This window comes from Engystomops pustulosus, chromosome 1 (assembly GCF_040894005.1).
Source record: "Engystomops pustulosus chromosome 1, aEngPut4.maternal, whole genome shotgun sequence".
NCBI lineage: Eukaryota > Metazoa > Chordata > Amphibia > Anura > Leptodactylidae > Engystomops > Engystomops pustulosus.
The window spans coordinates 158,472,646-158,495,436 of NC_092411.1; the positions used below are offsets into that span (position 1 = coordinate 158,472,646).

A 22,791-nucleotide genomic window follows, 5' to 3' on the forward strand; every position below is an offset into this window, starting at 1 on the left:
TAACTTGGGAGTTCTTTAAAAAGTGGAAAAGTAACCATCACATCGCACATTTGTGCACGACCCACATCCCAATCTTTCTGGCAGAATTCTTCACCTCACGATTCCTCAGGCTGTATATTAAAGGGTTTAGGAAAGGAATAATTACAGTGTAAAATACAGCAATAATCTTATCTTGTTCTGGACTGTAAGCACTTGAAGGTCTCAAATACATAAACATTATACTTCCATAAAACATAGACACAACTGTCAAATGAGAAGCACAAGTAGAAAAGGCCTTTTTACGTCCTTTAGAGGAGCGTATTTGCAGAACAGCTATGATAATGCAAAGGTAAGATACCAATATTACAAAGAGAGATGAGAGCTCAATGAAGCCTACTATAGAAAAGAGTATCATTTCATTAAGCCTTGTGTCCCCACAAGAGATCTCAATTAAGGCTATGACATCACAGTAAAAATGGTGAACTGCTTGAGGATTTTCACAGAAGTCCAGGTGGAAAAACGAGAAACCAGTCTGAACAAAGCCATTAAGGAAACCTCCAATGTAGGACATTAAAAGAAGGCTTGTCAGTGTTTGCTTGTTTATTATTTGTAGATATGTCAGCGGGTGGCAAATTGCAACATATCGGTCATAGCAGTGGTGTAACTAGGAATGAGTGGGCCCCATAGCAAACTTTTGGCAGGGCCCCCCTTCCCAACCACAGCACCTCCTCCCATCCCCTGCCAATGTTTAACATATACAATGATTTTTTTAATTGTTGTTTCAATTGTATTTATACAGCATTTAAAGTAATTACAATAAGGTTAGGAATGATGCACCAAACACATAACATGTCCGGCAGCGGCCTCCCTTCACTAATAACAGATCCGGCAGCGGCCTCCCTCCACTAATAACATGTCCGGCAGCGACCTCCCTCCACTAATAACAGATCCGGCAGCGGCCTCCCTCCACTAATAACAGGTCCGGCAGCGGCCTCCCTCCACTAATAACAGGTCCGGCAGCGGCCTCCCTCCACTAATAACATGTCCGGCAGCGGCCTCCCTCCACTAATAACAGATCCGGCAGCGGCCTCCCTCCACTAATAACATGTCCGGCAGCGGCCTCCCTCCACTAATAACATGTCCGGCAGCGGCCTCCCTCCACTAATAACATGTCCGGCAGCGGCCTCCCTCCACTAATAACATGTCCGGCAGCGGCCTCCCTCCACTAATAACATGTCCGGCAGCGGCCTCCCTCCACTAATAACATGTCCGGCAGCGGCCTCCCTCCACTAATAACAGATCCGGCAGCGGCCTCCCTCCACTAATAACATGTCCGGCAGCGGCCTCCCTCCACTAATAACAGATCCGGCAGCGGCCTCCCTCCACTAATAACATGTCCGGCAGCGGCCTCCCTCCACTAATAACATGTCCGGCAGCGGCCTCCCTCCACTAATAACAGGTCCGGCAGCGGCCTCCCTCCACTAATAACAGATCCGGCAGCGGCCTCCCTCCACTAATAACAGATCCGGCAGCGGCCTCCCTCCACTAATAACAGATCCGGCAGCGGCCTCCCTCCACTAATAACAGGTCCGGCAGCGGCCTCCCTCCACTAATAACAGGTCCGGCAGCGGCCTCCCTCCACTAATAACATGTCCGGCAGCGGCCTCCCTCCACTAATAACAGGTCCGGCAGCGGCCTCCCTCCACTAATAACAGATCCGGCAGCGGCCTCCCTCCACTAATAACATGTCCGGCAGCGGCCTCCCTCCACTAATAACAGATCCGGCAGCGGCCTCCCTCCACTAATAACATGTCCGGCAGCGACCTCTCTTTACATATACACAAAACATATATACTTACGCTCCAGCGCTCCCCGTATATACATTAATACGTACACACATATATAATCACACATAAGGATACAGGCATATACATATGAATTATACTCACCTGTAACTGGTTCCAGCGCTGGTCTCTTATAGACAGCAGGCATCAGAGTTTGAAGTAGAATGCCTGCTATCTATAAAAGGTATAAACTTACCTGTAGAAGTCTTCAGCCTCTCTCCTCTCCACATTGGCAGCTCGTCCTCCAGCTCCTCCATGCTTCACCCGGCATCGCAGTTGTCTGGACGTCAGGTCGGGGGTCACATCAGTCACGTGACCAGATCGGAATGAGCAGACGGGGGCGGGTCACAGCCACAGAGAAGGCAGCAAGGCAGGGCTGGTAAGCCAGGAGCCGAGGGGGCAGGAACGAGCTGCCTACTCTTCTGTAGTGCGTGTTAGCAGACAGAGAGTTAGCAGCGCAGGATGCGTAGCCATTACAGCAGAGGTTTTACAGCATGCTCATTCTGGGGGAGCGGGTTAGTGGAGGAGGCAGTTGCTTTGCTGCTACTGTGTATTGGTTACCTGAGCGCACGAGTGGTGCCGCTGTCCCTGTTGTGTCATAGTTCACCTCAACATTATGATTTGGCCGTGCACCACGGGCCCCTGAAGCTGCCGGGCCCCGTAGCAATTGCTACGGCTGCTACGGTGGTAGTTACGCCACTGGGTCATAGGACATTGCTGCTAAAAGAAGACACTCGCTGCCCCCAAATCCAGCATATGAAAGCATCTGTAGGCTACATCCAGCTACTGAAATTGAACTTTTATCTGATACAAAGTCCACTAACATCCTAATTGTAACAGAGGAAGAATAGCAAATATCAATGAATGACAACTGACGCAGGAAAACATACATTGGACTATAAAGCTGACCATCCCAACTGATGAGTACTATCAGCACTGAGTTTTGAAGTAAAGTCAAAGAGTAAATGATAAAGAACAAGACAAAGAGAGCAAGCTTCAACTCTGAGTTTTCGGTTAACCCAGCAAGTGTAAATTCTGTTACAATAGTTCTGTTCTTGTAATCCATTTTTATTGGTAAAGGCAAAAAAATTTAGCACCATCCCACATTATTCTACCTTCACAAGCATAAGAGCTTAAAGAAATAAAGCCTTGAATACGAGAAAATGTTACAGTTAATGACACATAGGACATAATAATATTCATAATAATAATTCAAATCAGACAGTTTCTTGTTATTTTTTTTTTTTTTTCGACATCTGGTCCACATTCCATTATATGTGACATGACCCTCACTTACCAGGTACCAGTTATTATACTAGTACACTTACCAGCATTCCTGCATGGTTTGTGGCCTTATTGTTGTTTTATAAATCCAAGGGTACCAAATCTAAGGGTTCATTCATACAGCTGTATGCCCGGCCGCATGTAACAGGCACAGTTTGCACATAAATATATGTGTAAACTACATGTGAATGTATTTATAAACTGCACTGTGCCCACCACGACACAATACTGTGCACCTTAAGCGGCGTTCTGGTGCATATTTACATTATGCACGACATTGATTTTGGCAAGTCTGGTACACCTCGGTGACGCACACCCATTAAACTGAGTGCATCAGAAAAAATTAATACTGTGTGCCAGTATTAAATAATCTGGCGCACCCTGCACATTAGTGAGACAACAGTTTGGCTTACTAATAATACATCTGGGCCAATCAGTTGTTCATCTTTAATATCTAATTGACTTATAAGGTCTCATAAAACTAAACATATTTGGTATCATTAATATCGTACTGATCCATGGAATAAAGGTGGCATGTTTTTATAGCATGTGGCGAACAGCGCAAAAAAGTAAAACTTGTCTTATGGTCATAAGAGTCAGAAAATCACATATTAAAATGCAGGAAACAAGCAGTTAGAGGCTTTGCTGACATAAAATTGGTTAGGTCTTTTGGAATTCAGTGACATGAAAAGCAAAATGTTTTAATGTGCTTATTCATGTGAAAAACAGAATAACAAAAGAAATATATACATATTTGTCATATTTATCCTCATAATTGTACTGACCCATAAAATAAAACTAACACATTACTGCTTGAATAAATTACAAACAATTTACAACTAAAAGTGTTGGAAATATTGTTTATTTTCTTGCAAAAATGGTTCTATAAAAAATATACAGCTGAACTCTCAAATAGAAGCCCTCACGTATCTACTTCTACGTCAAACCATTTTAAAAAGTTAAAAAGAAAAATGTTCCTATGTCCTTTCTCCCTGTTTTTTAAACAATGTGTGTAAGTCAGATTTTGCTGCTTTACTAAAAAATTATACGAGGCATTACTTTTTACAGACAATCCTTGAATAGTCTTATCTCCTTCCTGCGCTGAATCATCAAGTGGAATATTTTCTAGATATGGAAAGCATTAATTACAAGTCTCCCTGTACTGTAATCATCTGCACTATTCATTTCAGCAAGTAAATTAATTAACAATATTTACACAATTACATCAATCTGATAACCTTTTTTAAATGTAAAAACACTAGTGTGTGCTCTATATACTGTGTATACTGTGTATGAGCTTACATACGTGTCAGTTTATTTTCTTGAGTGTGACAGGCTTATTGTCTTAGCTTTACTGTGGCTATGATCTATTTTATACACATTATGGCACTAGGGGACTCCAGATCAGAGCATGAATTTTCTTACACTAGGGAATTTACATTTTTTTCTATGCTTTCTTTACAAGGCAATATTTAAAAAAAAACTAAAAGTTTATACTGTGAATAGTTTAAAAAAGTTTTTTATTGCACACGGAAAGAAGTACAATATTGGCAGCAATGTCCATATAATTATGGGTCTGAGTGCTTATATTCACTATATTATTTGAATTGGGAATGGAAGATGCATTATTAGATTATTTATTTAACTGTGGTATCTATCCCTTGAGTTTGAAGATTGTCCACCATGGGTTATGGGCTCTATAAAACTAGAGCAAATGAAACACAGACAACAGAGCTAGCAACAAAATAAAACCAGCAAATAGTCTGCCCCGGTGAATGGGCCAGAGCTCTTAGTCTGCGCATATTAACCCTTGCTGAGCCAGGGCAAATCTCCTCGGTTGAGTGTGCTGTATGTGGTAAATTCAATCAGCAGTCCAGCCAGAAGAATTCAGTGCTTTCTCAGCCTGACTTTATGAGAGCTTATACAGGAAGCCCTCGGGTTACTTACAGGATAGGTTTTTTAGGTCTGTTCTTAAGTTTAATTTGTATGTAAGCCGAATTATATTTTATAATTGTAACTCTAGGCAAAACATTTTTTCCCCCCTTAATAATTGGATTTTCAAAAATTATGGCTGTCATGAGAGAAAGGATTATCAATAAAAATTTATTACAGACACCTTATAGCTGATCATTGCAGCCTGGGGCTAAAGTAAAGCATCCAAAGAGCGTCACCAGAGATCACAGCGGGCAGAGAGGTCCGTTTGTAACTAGGGGTCGTCTGTAAGTCGGGTGGCCTTAAGTTGGGGACTGCCTGGATACAAGTTAACACAATTAGCACATGTGCAGTGGGCTCTTGGGTTTGGAGGGATTGTGATTCCTAATGGTTAAATTATGTAATGGGTATACTGCATTGATAAATTGAAATGAAAATTGTATGATGCACATATTTAGTTTTATTCAAAAATTGTGGTAGCAATAAAGCACAACCTACCACAAAAAAAATAATGAATGACTCACTCTATTATGCAGGGCAAAAAGAAATGATAGCTTCTGTTATTTGATTTAAAGCCAAGGGCTGTAGGGTGGATAACTTGTGTATCCAGTATATTTTCTGCCTTTTTAGGTTATGACCTGCAAGCCATTTGCACGGCAGTGTCTGGACTTTCAGTAACCTCACGGTGAGCTCCTGACACACACTTGTATGAGGGGCATAGGGTCGCCCCCCCCCCCCCCCCCACCACCACATTCATTTACTCTCATAAATGCAACATAACAACCCTGAGAGGAGAATCAATTTCAGGAGCAAGGTATGGTGGCACATATAAGCATGACAGTAAAGATTGTACTAAAAAAAGAAAAAAGTAAAAAAAAGTCTGCGCTGACAGCAATTAAAAAGGTTCTTAGAGCTTTATTAAGTACATGTTAAAAAAGTGACATCACAAAAAAAGATGCTGGTGACGCGTTTCGGACAAAAGTGATTAGCAGTCCTTAGTCATACCTATTGGAGCAAGCACCATGAATATCTTTATATGGGGGAGAACACCACTAGAAACCCAATTGCAAGTGGTGGAGGGACGCATAAGTGGGAAGTAACAAAGAAGGTTACATGATGTTATAAATAGGAGGAGTGTATAAGTTAACACATAGTACAGTTGATTGCATAGTGTAAAGCAGGGGACAGGACCCTTTTAGGCTCATTGCCGCCTGCCTTGACGGGCTGCTGTTTCCTGACTACGAGACTGCCTAGTGATCCTGTACCTCGACCTTGGAAGCACCTGGTGAAAACTGGGTGCCACTTATTCCGGTCCCAGGTGTCTGCTTACATCATTGTCCACAGTGGTCCAGGGGGTTCCTTATTCCAAATCCTCACACCCACCACATGCCTCCCAGTAGATAGGTAGCTATAGCACAGGAACCCTTTTGGCTGAGAGAGCTATGAACACCACATATTTTAAAATGTTATTCCATAAGAGCCGTACCATATGCACATGCCCCCCAGGAGATAGTCACTGTGTCAAGGGGGCCCCTGCAATCTAGGTCTCGGATCGCAGGCACACCCATGCCCCTTTTCGGCGCCCCTTTCCGAGCTCACTCAACTCACCACTTTCCGGCTCCCGTCCCGGCTGGCCAGCACGCGCCGCCACTCACGGATTTAAAGGGCCACTGCGCCGCTGATCGCGCTGCCTACTTCCCGGGTTCCTATAAAGACCAGAGGCTCCCAGCATTCCCCATCGGATCTTAGTGCTTCATGCCTTTTAGGAAGCTTTCCACAGTGTTTCCCTTCCCAGGTGTTGACCTCCCATTGTGACCCCAGACCTGTTCCTGATTCTGCCATGATCTCTTGCTCTGTCCCCGACCACGCATCATTGCCGCCTGCCTTGACGGTCTGCCTGTTCTTGACTATGAGACTGCCTAGTGATCCTGTACCTCAACCTTGGAAGCACTGTGGACAAGTCGCACCTGTGGAATGACCGGGTTGTACCACGCTGTAGACTGGTGGGCTCTGGTGAAGACTGGGTGTCACTAAGATTCTGGTCCCAGGTGTCTGCTTACATCATTGTCCGCGGGGGTTCCCTATTCCAAATCCTGACACCCAGCACATGCCTCCCAGTAGATAGGTAGCTATAGCACATACTCCCAGTAAATAGGAAGACCACAGAACATGCCCCCAAGTCAATAGGTAGCCACAGCACATGCCCCCCAGTATACAGGTAGCCACAAAATATGCTTCCCAGGAGATAGTTAGTCACAACAATGCCTCCCAGTATATAGGTAGCCCCAGCACATACCCCCAGTAGATGGGGAGCCACAGCACATACTCCCAGTAGATAGGTAGCCACAGCAGATTATGTACAGGGATGGCCACTACTGAAAATTAAATACATATGCATTGGGGCCGTACCCTAAATCTTTTATCTGTCATGAACAGATAGGCCTAAATATATGAAAACTGGTGCAAACAGCCTTAGTGCAGTTTGCCTCACCAATGTGCAATTTCCGCCAAATAATACAAAAGTGTTACACGCTTTTAGTTAATATGGCCTGTTTTCAGGATGTGACACAGTTGCACCTTTTTTTCTTGGTGCACTTTGCTTCATGCTGTTGCAACAGAATTGTGGTGCAGCTCAGTAGTATATGTGTTGCAAACACTGATGCACTTTAGGCGCACAGTTTTTCGGGACAAAGTGCAACCAAGACACAAAAGCGGCACAAACACTACATACACATGTGCAGGCTTAAAAAAAACTGTTTTAGTGCAAAAGTAGACAGAAAACTTGCGCAGGCGCAATGATATATCTGGACCATACTATATACACAATGTACACATGAACACATACTGTACACACAATATATAAACACATACCGTGCATGCAATGTACACATGGACAAATACTGTGCACACAATGAACACATGACCACATTACGTATAATATACGTAATAAACATATGAACATACACAGTAAGCAGACTTTACACTTGTTCACATGTAGTACACACTATATATACATGAATACATACATTACTCTCTATATACATGAACATATACAGTACATGGATTCCTATGAAAGAGGGGCCTGGAAAGAGAGAAGAATTAGCCTGAGAGAAAGCGCCAGCAGTTCTTGTAAATCCAGGGGTGTAACTATCAGTAGCAGCATAGCAGCCACATATATAGATGTTATATAATTGTTATGATAAATGTGGCGCATGGTCAGACTGAGGAGACTTCTTAATGTTAATTCATGTGCAAGCAGTTTGCACTAGAAAGGACGTGTCAGAGACAGAAAAGTGGTGCAGGGGCTTTAGTAAATGTGGGCCAATGGGAAAAATCGGTCCCTTTCTTTCACTGCCATAATAGACACAATGGGGAATATTTATCAGGACCTCTGCGCACCGTCAGTGGCGCAGAGGCCCTGAAATAATCACAAATGCTAGCTTATTGCTAGCTTTTGCGATTATTTTCCCCAATCCACCACCTTCACACCAGTGGGGCGTGAAGGGGCGTTACTGTCCCTGCGCCTGCGCACTCGCTGCTGCCGGCGACTTTTCATACGTGAAAAGTCGCCGGCTGTGTTTTTTTCTACACCAGGCCCTGCCTGGCGTAGGATAAACGCTGCGCTGCTGGCAGCCCGATACATCAAGAGGCAGATGCCTCTTGATGTATCGGGTTGCGAATTTGCAGTGGCGGGGCGATCATACGCTGGCGCACGAGCGTATCATAAATATCCCCCAATGGGGCAGATTTACTTACCCGGTCCTGTCGCGATCCCATGTTGCGTTGTCCGACGAGGATCTGGGTCTGCCGCTATTCACTAAGCTCGTGTGCCCGAGTTCCTGCATCCGTCGCTTCTGCGCCGAGGTCTGCCGGAGTTCACCTGCTTCTTCTGCTTGTAAGTGCGTGTCTTGTGACACAATTCCAAATGTTAAATGCCGCACGTTGTCCGAATGCGTCCTGATTTCTGTTGCGTGCAAGCCGGCGCCGATGCGCCAAAATCCGATCGCGTGCGCCAAAATCCCAGTGCAATTCGGCACAAAAACGGAAATCGTCGGGAAACCCGACGAAAATGCGTCCAACTGACCCTTAGTAAATAAGGGGGCACATTTACTTAGAGTACAGTGGAACCTGCACTAAATGCAGTTTGCCTGCGAAATCATGATTTCTGGCGCCTATTCTTCATGAAACTAGTGCTACTGCACTGCCATGACAGAGTTCACAAACTTTTTTGTGGTGCACCTTTAACAAAGGGCTTCGGACACACTTCTGTCGCACTTTGCATGATAAATCTAGCACACAGTCTAAGTGAGCATCGGACGCCCCCTAATTTGTGTTGCATGATGCCTAGTGCAACTGCGCCACAAGAGGGTCCGAGCAACACAATTGTGGTGCAGAGACTTCTGAAATACCTGTTCAAGCAGTCTGCACCTAAAAGAATGTGCAAAGTCCGCCAGAAAACTGGCACACAGCCCTTAGTAAATGTGCCCCAATGAGTATCCAGACACATTTTTGGTTCACTCATCAATAAACAGGGTAATTGTCCTGCAAAAAATGGGTTGCGTAGCTTCTGTTTTGTAAATAGTTTCAGTATGCATGCCAGGGAGATCCTCAGAGCTGGCCTTTGTGTGCTCATTCCTGGGCACGTTGGGTTGGTTGCCCAGGGCTTTGTGTCCCCCATAGTGGTGTAACAATCACCTGCTACAACTAGTATGGGGCCCACACAGAGCAGAAACCTGCTCATGGCTGCTCTGTGACTGCCAGGTTAGAAGTGTCAGTGGTGTGTGCTAAATGCTGACATGTTCAACATCCCCCACAGTGGCTGACCTTTTTCGGTGGCTGGAAAAAGTCGGGATAAGTCCGGGATAGGTAAATGGCTGGCAATGTGGCCTTGTGGCCAGCGATGATCATAGGGCTTGGTATCTGGAGCGGAGGCCTCGTCCACAGCCTAGCAGGTCTCCAGCAGGTGGTGTGTACCAGAAAATGGAGGGAGATGCTGACAGAATAGGCTTCTCTCTGGGGCAACTCCGGTGTGTAGATAGGAATGCCTGGTGATGGAAGATGGGGGTGCCTTTGGTGCTATACAGCTGGATCCAGGGATCACACGAAGGCACGTTGGTGAAGAATAACTTACACTTCTTCATTCCGCAAACAGCAGGCAATGGCCTTAAACATCAGCAGACTTCAGGTGGTTAAAGGTAGCTAGTTGAAGCAAGTTTGCAGGAAGGTGGTTGCTCACAGCCTGGTAAAGTATCTTCAAGCTGGGCTGGTTGTATAGGAACAGAGTTCTGATGTGGACCTCGGTTCTAGTGTCAGGGCTGCTTGCCTCAGACACTGCTTCTTCCTGGGCTGACTTCCAATGCTGACTGAGACTATGTCAGCAGAATGACCTCTGGGTCTGACAACTCTCATTGACTCCTCACCATAGACTGACCTCTGAGTCCGGACCATGTGCTCCCACCCACAAGGGGCTTTATAACCTCCCCTTGTGAGGTAGAAAGCACTTTGTCCAACCAGCTTACTCCTACCTCACAGTAATTACAGAGCATATTATTGGTTAGAAAAGTTAACTCTTAGCATTCAGGCAGAGTCTTACAGCTGCAATCACTAAGTTTCCACCTTGGAGACCTCCTAGATAGGTGATCAGTCTCCCTAGACAGTTCCTGACACGGAGAGGGACTCTTTCGCAACACCTACCTACCCCAGGCATTGGCAGGGTTGTTGCATACCCCCTTAGTAATTAAACAAGCCACCCACATTTCGGCTAGTGACAGAATGGGTGTATAGGGTGGGGCTGGAAGGTAGTAAACAGCCTCCTGATGGTCCACGCATTCTACAGACCTGAAAAGGTGAAATAAAGTGCACTTTGGGTGAAGTGTTGAGGCTATGTGCAGCGCCTACACAGTGTGTGGTAGACAAATCGCCCACATTCCTGGCTACTGGAACCTAGGGTTTTTATCAAACTAAGTACATACACAAAGTTCAATACGGTTGGTAGCTATCACCCTTAAACCAACTGTTTTCCTAGGTAAGGTGTGGTGTCATGTCCTGTAATCCCCTCTTTGCACCAATTAGAAATTTGTCCAAGAACACATCACTTAGGTGGCATAATTATATACATATAATATACGATACACAATATACCTGCCGTCTTGTGGTCTTATCCTAATGTATGACATCTAGGTGTCATCACTGCTTAGACACCGTCTGTCCCCTAAGGACTTGTGGTTTACAGAGGCCAAACAAATCCGAATTTTTGGTCTGAGACATAAGCTTGCGCTCAGGATTTGACATACCTTATATACTCGAGTATAAGCCTAGTTTTTCAGCACAAAATTTGTGCTCAAAAACCCTAACTCGGCTTATACTCGAGTCAACTAAAAAAATAAAGACAAAACTCACCTGTCTGAGACAGAAGAGGACCTATGGGGGACGTCGGAAAGATGAGTACAGTGTTATTTTTTTCCTACTACAGGGGTTGGGCAGGCTGTATGCTACAGGGGCTGGCAGACTATATACTGGGAGGCTGTAACCAATGCATTTCCCACCCTCGGCTTATACTCGAGTCAATAGGTTTTCCCAGTTTTTTGTGTTGAAATTAGGGGTCTCAGCTTGTACTCGGGTCGGCTTATACTCGAGTATATACGGTAATAGAGATAAACAGCCCAACACAGTCTTTCCACATAGTTACAAAGTCTATAAAAGGTTGATGCAAAACTAAACATATAGCAATTGTTACTATAGTTGTGCAAAACATTTCATTGGCAATACAATGGGTACTTGGCTTATAAACGTTACATAACATTACACATAAGCATTATGGCTACTTTTAGTAGTAATATCAATTCCCAATTCCTGTAGAAGAAAAGGCATAGTATGCATAATAGCAATAATTTCAAGAGTCCCTTTTCCTGAAAAGAAAAAGCAAATATGGATAGTCACAACAATAATAAGAGTCCTTTTTGCCAGAAAAATAGAAAATGACTAAAGGTCTTTCAGAGGGCTCAGTTGCTCTTGAGTCCATTCTCTGGGTACAGTCCTTAAGGAAGGGATAAAGGTGTAGAATCTCCTCTTGTGATGGGGTGCACAGTCCTTAGTAGAAGATGTAGTTGCTTTCTGCATTCAGAAGAGATGGGTTCTAGCACAACTCCATCAAGCAATGGGCTCAGCCCAACTGGGATAGCAAAGAAATAGCATAGTCATATATACAGTGTGAAACAGCCCTTAACCCCTTCAGGATGTAACCAGTTTATAACTTAAAGGGGTTTTCCCATGAACAAAAGGGATAGGGCCTAACTTGCAGTGGGGGTCTAATCATGATGAGATCATGAAAACGAACACATATAGGGGCAAATTTACTTACCCGGCCCATTCGCGATCCAGCGGCGCATTCTCTGCTCTGGATTCGGGTCCGGCCGGGATTTAAGAAGGTAGTTCCTCCGCCGTCCACCAGGTGGCGCTGCTGCGCTGAAAGTCATCTCATCGCGCCGGAATCCACCACCTCGGACCAGGTGAAGGTAAGCGCTCCCAAAGCGACACTTTTTCGGTTTTTAAATGCGGCGGTTTTTCCGAATACGTCGGGTTTTCGTTCGGCCACGCCCCCCGATTTCCGTCGCGCGCATCCCGGCGCCGATGCGCCACAATCCGATCGCGTGCGCCACAATCCCGGGGCAATTCAGGTACAATCGGCGCAAATCGGAAATATTCGGGTAACACGTCGGGAAAACGCGAATCGGGCCCTTAGTAAATGACCCCCATAGAGTTGCAACCAGTGATGATACACAAAGCTGTGAGCTCTCCACATGAGCATTGTACCTTTCTGCTGCTAGGTACAGCAGCCCAGTAGGCAGGATATGATGATCACCTGTCGGCCTGTTGTACAGAGCAGTAGAGAAAGAAAAGGAAAGGAGCTGCAGGGGAATATGGAGAGGTAAGTTTCTGGTGTTATTTTTTTTCTTTTTAACCGCTTAAGGACGCAGCCGTTTTACAGCTTAAGGCTCAGCCCCATTTTTTGGATTCTGACTTGCACCGTTTTATATGGTTATAACTTTTGAACCCTGTTACTTATCAAAGAGATTCTGAGATTGTTTTTTCCCCACACGTTGTGCTTCATTTTAGTGGTAAATGTTGGATGATAAGTTTTGCGTTTATTTACAAAAAAAAAGAAAAAGTGTTGAATTTTTGAAAAATTTGCCATTTTTGAAATTCAAAATCACTGCGTTTTCAGGAAGATAGATTTACCACCTATGTCTACTTTACATTTCCATAATTTTTGAAATGTCTGAATAATTTATTTTGATGTCACGCGGCTGATATCAAGAAAATGAGGGGCCGCAATTTTGGGGAGGAAATTAGAGAAGCTTCAATCAGATGGGGTGATGAGAGGGGCCCCAATAAGAGTTACCAAGGGGCATAATATAAGGGGAGATGAGGGGTCCACAATAAAAGGGGGAAAAAGAGGGGCCAAAATATTAGAGGGAAATGAGGGGCCACAATATGAATGGAGAAATGAGGGCCTACAATATGAGGAGATGATGAGGTGCAACAATTAGAGGGGGAGATGAGGGGCACATTATGAGGAGAAGCACAATATGAGGGACCACAATAAAAGGGGAAGATAAGTATGGAAATGGGGGGGTATGAAGAGAGATTAGGGGTTCACAATAATAGGGGGAGATAAGAGGGGCCTCAATATTAGAGGGTAATGAGGGGCTACAATATGAGGGGGGAGATGAGAGGCTACAATATGAGGGGGCCATAATAAAAGGGGGAGATGAGTAGGGAAATGGGCACAGGAGGGAGGTGGGGGGTCACAATATGAGGGGGGTGAGACAAGGGACCACTATATGAAGGGATGAAGAGGGGCCACAATATAAGTAGGAGATGAGAGGGGCCAAATTATGAGGGGGAGATGAGTGGTCACAGAATGAGGTGGAGACCTGGGGTCACAATATGAGTGAGGATGGAGGAGGCACCAATTGCTTTATATGGAACCTTAAAGGGGTGTTCCCACAAAGACAAGATTCTTAAATATACTAAGGATAACAAAATAACTCGTGCTCTAATTCATTGTTATTAACAAAATACAGAATTTCACAGATATAAATCCAACCTGTCCCTTTCAGTCCTGATGTTTACAATTTTGGTTGTCCCTGGATACGATTGTAAAGCTTCTGACTATGGTTGGATTCTTCTCATGAATAGCTTCTCCTATCTGCACACTGCAGTAATCTCTGCCTCCTGCCGTGCCCCGCTGCATTACAAGACCAGCTCAAACACAGGCACTTCCTGCGGGAAAGTAGCAGTGTGCAGAGACAAGCTACAGACAGATATGGGTTTTAGAGCAGAGCTCACTGTGTGGGTTATAAGTGAGTTAGAGTGTCATTCTGTGCTATATCCTTATCATGGATCTCATGATCTCTCATCTCTGATCTGTGTCATCTCTCTTTTTCTATGTGATCAGAATAAAATACAAAATAAAAGTGTAGATAAACGTGTATCCTGATAATCTAACCACATTGTCAGCACACATAATCTCACAGCACAGAGGAAACTGTGGAAACTCTGGAATCTTACACTGACTATCATTGAGCTAAAACATCAATAAAACTGACTAAATTGCAAAAATTACTAAAATGATCTTCAGTGTGTAAACATCACTAGGGGATTTGTGAACTTTCGTTCATGAGAAAATCCCTTTAAGCCTGTGTTCACAAGATGTGATTGAATGAGTTATGAAAAACAGATCACGCGCATTCTAAAAATCTTCTCCCTGAACACATCTAGCCACAGGCTCATTGTAACGAATCTTCAGAAAACAGACAGCCTCAGGTCTGACGAAGACCCGAGGCTGTCATGGCAACCGATCGCTCCGCCCTCTTTTAAATGTCGGCAGCAGCTTTGCCCACAGCATTGGACGGGTTAATAGGGTTATTAGCGGTGGGGGTTTGCTCCAATATGCAACATACCCCACCTGTGTATGAAGAGGGCTCAGCCCGAGAGCCCTCTTCATACACACACACACACACACACACCCCGCACCTCTGGGGCGGAGTGTTAAGGGATTGGTTAAAAATAAAATTTTTAAACATTGGCCCAAATTTGCTAAGGGTCGCGCACTGCACTTTCGTCGGACTTTGCACCTTTTTCGGGGATTGCGCGGCTTGAACAGGTGTCTGCACTGGAATTGTGTCACACGCAATCTTTTTCTGTCCCAGTAGCGCTGGCTTCCATGCGACACAAATTGGGGGGCGTGCCATCGGACGACCCGACTGATTCGGACTGAGTGCGGGATTTAACTTTTAAATTGTGTCATAAGACAATGCTCTTACAATATCGGGCACAATATAGTGAATCACAGCACTGTGCATTGGAGGCTGTCATGGCAACCGATCGCTCCGCCCTCTTTTAAATGTCGGCAGCAGCTTTGCCCACAGCATTGGACGGGTTAATAGGGTTATTAGCGGTGGGGGTTTGCTCCAATATGCAACATACCCCACCTGTGTATGAAGAGGGCTCAGCCCGAGAGCCCTCTTCATACACACACACACACACACACACCCCGCACCTCTGGGGCGGAGTGTTAAGGGATTGGTTAAAAATAAAATTTTTAAACATTGGCCCAAATTTGCTAAGGGTCGCGCACTGCACTTTCGTCGGACTTTGCACCTTTTTCGGGGATTGCGCGGCTTGAACAGGTGTCTGCACTGGAATTGTGTCACACGCAATCTTTTTCTGTCCCAGTAGCGCTGGCTTCCATGCGACACAAATTGGGGGGCGTGCCATCGGACGACCCGACTGATTCGGACTGAGTGCGGGATTTAACTTTTAAATTGTGTCATAAGACAATGCTCTTACAATATCGGGCACAATATAGTGAATCACAGCACTGTGCATTGGAGCCGGACAATGCACTTTGGGTGAACTTCGGGGACCGAGAAAGTAAATGTGCCCCATTCATGTTTCACAAATGCATTCTTCGTGTGTTTCATGTACGATATATATAACATTGAATGCCCTGTTTCACTTCAACTGTATTCATTACTAAGATCAAAATTAATTGCATCAGTCACAGTAAACATTGAAGTCATTCACATAATTGTTTTTCTTTCTTCTTAAATGCACTGTGTACAAATAAGTCCCTTTGAGACATATTATCTGTTCACTATTATCTCACATTTCAGCTAATAAGATTCCTTTTGGATATTAGCCTCATGAGACCGCATTTAAAAATTATGATCATGAGACATGATGTAATTAACTAATGAAAAGAAAAATTATCTTAATAAGGCAAAGAGAGTATCCATTATTAGTAGGCCTTCAAACCATTTAGGATAGAACAATGCAATAATATTATAAATAATGTAAATGTGCCCTGCTTTAACTTCTCATATAATACAAATAAAGCCCTAAGAAATGTCTAAAGCAAAATAACAATATATTTCAATGGCAACTAATGCAAAAAGAAATGCCCCATTGGTATTTCCCCCTTAAAGGAAACCTACCACTTCCGATGGTGCTTCTAAGCTGCAAATGCCGTGCACCAGCTCAGGGTGAGCTAGTGCCGACACTTATTTTCGTTATGTTTTTAAACAGATGTAAAGCATTTAAATGCTTTAGTAATCTTTATATACAAGTAGCTTCACCGCACTGTGGTCCGCACTCGGCACACCATGCGTGTGACCACTTTCTATTCTGGCGCATGAAGTGGTCACACGCACGGTGCGCCGAGCGCGGACCACGCTGCGGTGAAGCTACTTGTATATAAAGATTACTAAAGCGTGTAAACGCTTACATCTGTTTAGAAACATAACGAAAATAAGCGCCAGCACCAGCTCACCCTGAGCTGGTGCACGGCATTTGCAGCTTACAGTAAATTTTAACTTTAAATTGGCCAGTTCTGCAATACCTGAATATTAACTTTAAATTGTCAAGTTCTGCATTACCAGGATTTAAACTTGAAATTGTTCAAATCAGCAGTACCTGAATTTTAACTTGAAATTGTGAAACTCTGCAGTATCTGAATTCAAACTTGAAGTTCACAAATTCATCATTAGCTGAATTTAAACTTGAATTTGTCAAATTCCACATTACCTGAATTTTAACTTGAAATTGTCAAGTTCTGCATAACCAGGATTTTAACTTGAAATTGTCCAACTCAGTAACTGCAGTACCTCAATTTGAAATTCAAATTGTCCAACTCTGCAGGACCCGAATTTGAACTTGAAATTATCAAGTTCTAAATTACTTGAATTTAAACTTGAAATTGTCATTGTCCAACTTAGCAGTTCCTGAATTTTAACTTGAAATTGGCCGATTCAGCAGAACCCGAATATGAACCATATAATTCTGCGTGAACTTCAGGGAAATGGGCTAAGCACACCAAGAAGGGGCCAGACCCCGAAACGTCACCTGATGTGCTGGATGGCGTCCTCCTTAATGGAGTAACTACATGGTGTGCTCAGCCCATTTCCCTGAAGTTTACAGTGGATTATATGGACTTTCACACTCGGGTGATTATGTTTTGCTTAAAATGCTTGTCAGGATTCGGGATGCTTGGATCCACTGGACCACCACGGGAGATGGTACTAGCCGACACCTGGGACCAGAGTCTAAGTGGCACCTGGTCTTCACCAGAGCCCACCCCAATGGTGCGCTGGCCCTTTAAATTTCCTGAAGCCGGCGCACAGATCGAGGCTGGGACTCGGGAGCGGGGACAAATGAGTGGCACGGGTGAGGCCGCAACCCACGATATGGGTCGTGGGAACACCCGTGACAGTGCCCCCCCCCTTTGGCCTCCCCCTCCTCTTCAGCTGAAAAAATCTTTGCAGGAGATCATGGTCCAGGATGTTATCCTTGGGTTCCCAAGATCTCTCCTCCTGCCCAAACCCCTTCCAGTCAACCAAGAACAACCGCTTACCCATCACCCTCTTCATATCAAGGATCTCCTTTACTTCATAGATGTCATAGGAGATACTTGCCAGGAGAAGAGGTTCAGGATGAAAGGCTTGAGTAGGGAGAAATGGAAGGAGCATGGTGGGAGGAAGGCACAGCTTGTAGGACACCAGACTGATGTGAGTCAGGACTTCAAAAGGACTCAAGAATCGTGGACCAAGCTTGTATCCGGGAATCTTCAGCCAGATGTACCTAGAGGATAACCAGACCTTGTCACCAGGAGAGAAGACAGGAAGTGGTCTGTGTCTCTTGTCAGCCTGGAGCTTGGTACGGGCAGAAGCCTGTAACAATGAAAGGCGAGTCTGCTCCCAGATGGACTTCAGATCTCATACCAACTCCTCAACAGCACGGACATCCAAGGACACAGGCAGAGGAAAAGGAGGGCGTGGATGCTGTCCATAGACAATGAAGAAGGGAGCGGAACCAGAAGATTCAGAATCCAGGGAATTATACGAGAATTCTGCCAACGGCAACAGAGTGGACCAGTCGTCTTAATGGGCAGAAACAAAATGACGGAGGTAACATCCCAGAGTCTAGTTAACCCTCTCCACTTGTCCATTGGACTGAGGGTGGTAAGCTGGGGAGAAATCCACCTTTACCTGCAGTTGGCTGCAAAGAGAACTCCAGAATACCATGTAGCCGAAAGATATGTTGGAAGAAGAGACTGGCAAGACGTGGAGCAGATGGCAGACCTGGAAGAGGGACAAAACGAGACATCTTTGAAAACCAGATGATGGTATTGCCTGAGGAAGATTGAAGATTCGTGATAAAGTCCATAGCGAGGTATGTCCACGGACAACTGGGTATCCGCAACAGAAGCAAGAGACCAGCCAGTTTCAGAGGGTAAGGCTTATTACGGGCACAGGAGGTGCAGGATCCCACAAACATCCTTGATCAAGTCAGGCTACCAGTAGTAGCGGGAGATGAGGGCCACGGAGTGTTGCACCCCAGGGTGCCCAGCCAGACATGAAGAGTGTTCCCAAAACAAAATCCTCTTGTGCAGAGCAGGTCGGACATACGTCTTGCCAGGGGAAAGCTGACGTAGATCCACCGGAGCGGCAGCAACCAACTGTTCTGGAGAGATGATATGCTGAGGAATCGGCTCTTCTACAGCGACATCTGAGGCACGGGAAAGGGCATCCGCCTTGATATTCTTCTCTGCAGGTCAGAAGTTGATCATCAGGTTGAAGCGGGAGCAGAAGAGTGACCAAGGGGCTTGCCTGGGATTAAGATGTTGAGCTGTCTGGAGGTATGAGAGGTTCTTATGATCTGTGTAAACACAGACTGGATGGCGAGCTCCCTCCAAAAGATATCACCATTCTTCCAGGGCAAGTTTGATGGCCAAAATTTCTCTGTCCCCTATAGAGTAATTCTTCTCGGCGGGAGAAAAGGTTTTGGAAAAGAAGCCGCATGTGAGCGTGTGGCCCTTAGGCCAGTTCTGGGTGAGCCTCTCCATATCGGGTCTAGGGAGAACAGGAGCCATGGCAAAGACAGACTTTAACTTTTTGGAGCTGCCAAAGGCCAGAGGCGTGGGTTTGCGCACCTCTTGGTGAACGCCACGATGGGTGAGACCAGAGTAGAGAAATGTGGGATGAACTGCCGGTATTACTTTGCAAAGCACAGGAACCTCTGAATGGCTCGAAGACCTTCTGGACACGGCCACTGCAGAACTGCCGACAGTTTGGCTGGATCCATCTGGAAACCTTTGTCGGAGATTATGTAACTGAGGAAAGGTAGGCTTCGTTGGTGGAACAGACACTTCTCGAGCTTGGCGTAGAGACAATTATTCCATAGACAGCTAAGAACTTGCCGCACAGTAGAATGGTCGAACTCAAGGTCCCGGGAGAAGAGCAAAATGTCATCCAAGTAGACCATGACACGTATATAGCAAATCACAAAAGATGTAATTGACGAATTCCTGGAAGACAGCTGGAGCATTACAAAGTCCAAATGGCATTACAAGATAATCGAAATGTTCATCTTAAATGCTGTCTTCCATTCATCACCCTCACGGATCCAGATGAGGTTGTAGGCCCCACAGAGGTCCAGCTTGGTCGGAGAAAATCCTGGAACCGCGCAGGCTGTTGAAAAGCTCCATGATCAACGGCAGGGGATACCGGTTCTTAACCGTGATGCTGTTAAGTCCCAATAGTCAATGCAAGGATGCAAGGAGCTGTCCTTTTGGTAACAAAGAAGAATCCTGCACATCCTCTTTGCAGGCTCTCCTTGATATATTCCAACATGGCTGTGGTTTCAGGAACAGAGAGTTTATACACCCGACCTCGGGGAGGAGAGGTACCCAGCAATAAATCTATGGGGCAGTCGTAGGGACGATGTGGAGGCAATGTCTCTGCCTGCTTCTTGGAAAACATGTTGGCAAAGTCCCTGTAACATGTTGGTAGGCCCTACAAAGGCTTAGGAGTCACGGCGGGACTGACACTCTGGGCCTCAATGAAGAATCTCTCCTGTCATCCAGTTAACGACCGGTGCATGGAGCTTCAGCCACAGAAGGCCCAACAGGATGGAGGACATGGACCGTGGTAGTACATAAAAGGACAGTCTCTCCTTGTGCAGCACACCGACCTGCAAGAACAGAGGCTTAGTGCAGTACTGGATCAGGTCAAAAAGGATTTGGCCACTGACAGAGGAGGTGACCAATGGCTTCTCGAAGCCAACCACTAGGATGTGATGCCGGGAGACCAGAGCGGCATCCATGAAGTTCCCTACGGAACTGGAGTACAGGAAAGCAGAGACCTGGATCTGGGTGCCAGTGTCAATGCTGAGAAGCACCGGAATCATCAGACATGGAGAAGCTTTGCTTACACCTAGGAACGCTTCTCCCAAGCACCCTGGGTCCTGGAGTTTCTCGGACGCTGGGGACAGGCTGGACAAGTCCCGATGAGGTGCTCTGGACTGGCACAATAAAGGTATAGGTTTCCCTGACGTCTTCAGATACATTTCTGAAAAGAGAGTCTGGCTCTGTCCACCTCCATAGGCTCTTCTGTAAAAGGTACAACCGGAGGCTAGAGCGGTCATTGGAAGGCAGTAGCCAGGCGAAGAAGGCATAGTGGATGGACTTGAGGTTGCTCGAGGCGTAACTCTTCAGCACGCTTCCTAAATCGCACATCAGTCTGGGTGGCTAAGGTGATGAGACCACTCAGAGTAGATGGCAGATCACGAGCGGCCAGGGGGTCCCTAACATGAGAGGAGAGTCCCTTTTTGAAAGCTGTGGACAGGGCCACGTGATTCCAGGAGAGTTCCGAGGCCAGGGTACGGAACTGGACAGCATATTCTCTCACTGAAGAGTTCCCTTGGTGCAGATTCAACAGCGCGGTCTCAGCCGAGGAGGCCCGTGCAGGTTCTTCAAATACGGACCGAAACTCCACCAGAAATGGCGTGAGAGTAGCCGTGACTGGGTCGCCTCTGTCTCAAAGAGGAATAGCTCAGGCCAGGGCCTTCCCAGAGAGAAGGCTAATGATGAATGTCACCTTGAATGGCTCCGTGACGAATTGAGACGGAGTGAGTTCTATGTGCAAGAAGCACTGGGTTATAAAGCCCCTGCACAACTTGGGATTGCCATCATACTTGCCAGGCATAGACAGCGTAGCCTAGGTTCAGCGGCAGGAAGACAGGCCGGGGTAGCAGAAGCCGCAGGAGCAGTCTCAAGAACCTGTTGCTGTTGCTGGGCAGCTAACAGCTGTTGCAGCATGGTGGTGACTTGTCCCAACTGTTCACTTTGAGCGGCAATCTGCCGGGATTGCTGGACCACGATGGTGGCAAGGTCAGGCCGACTGGGAAGCGTAACCTCGGCGAGATCCATTACGTAAGGATTCGGGGTGTGTGGATCCACTGGACCACCACGGAGGTGGTACTAGCCAACGCCTGGGACAGGAGTCTAAGTGGCACCTGGTCTTCACCAGAGCCTGTCCCAAAGCAGGATGGACTTGCTGCGGCAGGGTACCACCAGGTCGTTCCACAGGTGTGACTAGCCCGCAGTGGCAGCCGAGGTCTAGGCACCTTAGCAGGTACCCTGACAGTTTCAGGGTCAGGTCCAGACACAGGGTCAGTGCAGGTGGCAGAGATGCAACGTCAAGTCCAATCCGGGGTCAGCAACGGGAGGTCCAGGCAGATGGGAACGGGAACACGGGCACGCAGGAACACAGGACACGGGAACTCAGGAGCAGGAACTTAGGATACACGGGAACACTAAGGCACACAGGGATGCAGGAAACACAGGATCACAGGAATATCACTGGGGAGCTTTTTCTAAGGCTGTGAGGCAAAGATCTGGCAGGGTGTGATGGGGGAAGCAGGTTTAAATAGCCTTCTGGGAAAATGGATGGTGTGATGGCCCTTTAAATTTCCTGTAGCCGAGGCATGCACCCTAGGACACGGAGCGAGGCCGGGACTCGGAAGTGGGAACAGATGAGTGGCACTGGCGCTGCGCCTACGGGCAGCAAGGAGCACAGGTGAGCACGCGACCCGTAATATGGGTCGCTGGAACACCCGTGACAATGCTTGTGATAATTGATAAATTTTTGTTATTTTTGATAACAACTTAAAGTTGTTGAATTCTGTATTATCTGGAATTAAACTTGAAGTTCACAAATTCTGCATTACCAGAATTTAGACCTGCAATTGTTAAATTTTCCAATACTGGAATTTAGATTTGAAATTGTCAAATTCTGCATTACCTGAATTTAAACTTTGACTGATGGACGGCTGAACCAGTCAGCGCTGGGGGCAGTGTCCATCGTTCTCTTTATATTCTGCCCAGTACCTTCAGTCGGTGCTGGTTTTT

At 45.9% G+C, this 22,791-nt stretch overlaps 2 protein-coding genes across 2 annotated transcripts in view; both read right to left on the bottom strand.

Annotated features, from left to right (window-relative positions):
* The window catches only part of LOC140065271 (disintegrin and metalloproteinase domain-containing protein 10-like), a 98,571-nt gene extending 96,493 nt beyond the window's left edge, over nucleotides 1-2,078 (bottom strand). Inside the window, exon 1 of the transcript XR_011847879.1 lies at nucleotides 2,020-2,078. The gene's annotated coding sequence lies outside the window, so the exon portion shown is untranslated. The remainder of the gene's footprint in view (nucleotides 1-2,019) is intronic.
* LOC140121061 (olfactory receptor 5AR1-like) lies at nucleotides 38-2,889 on the bottom strand. The gene is made up of 2 exons (XM_072140284.1): nucleotides 2,524-2,889; nucleotides 38-643 (listed from the first exon to the last, which is right to left on the bottom strand). Exons 1-2 carry the CDS (start codon nucleotides 2,887-2,889, stop codon nucleotides 38-40), a joined length of 972 nt encoding a protein of 323 aa, XP_071996385.1.
* Nucleotides 2,890-22,791: the final 19,902 nt, after the last annotated feature.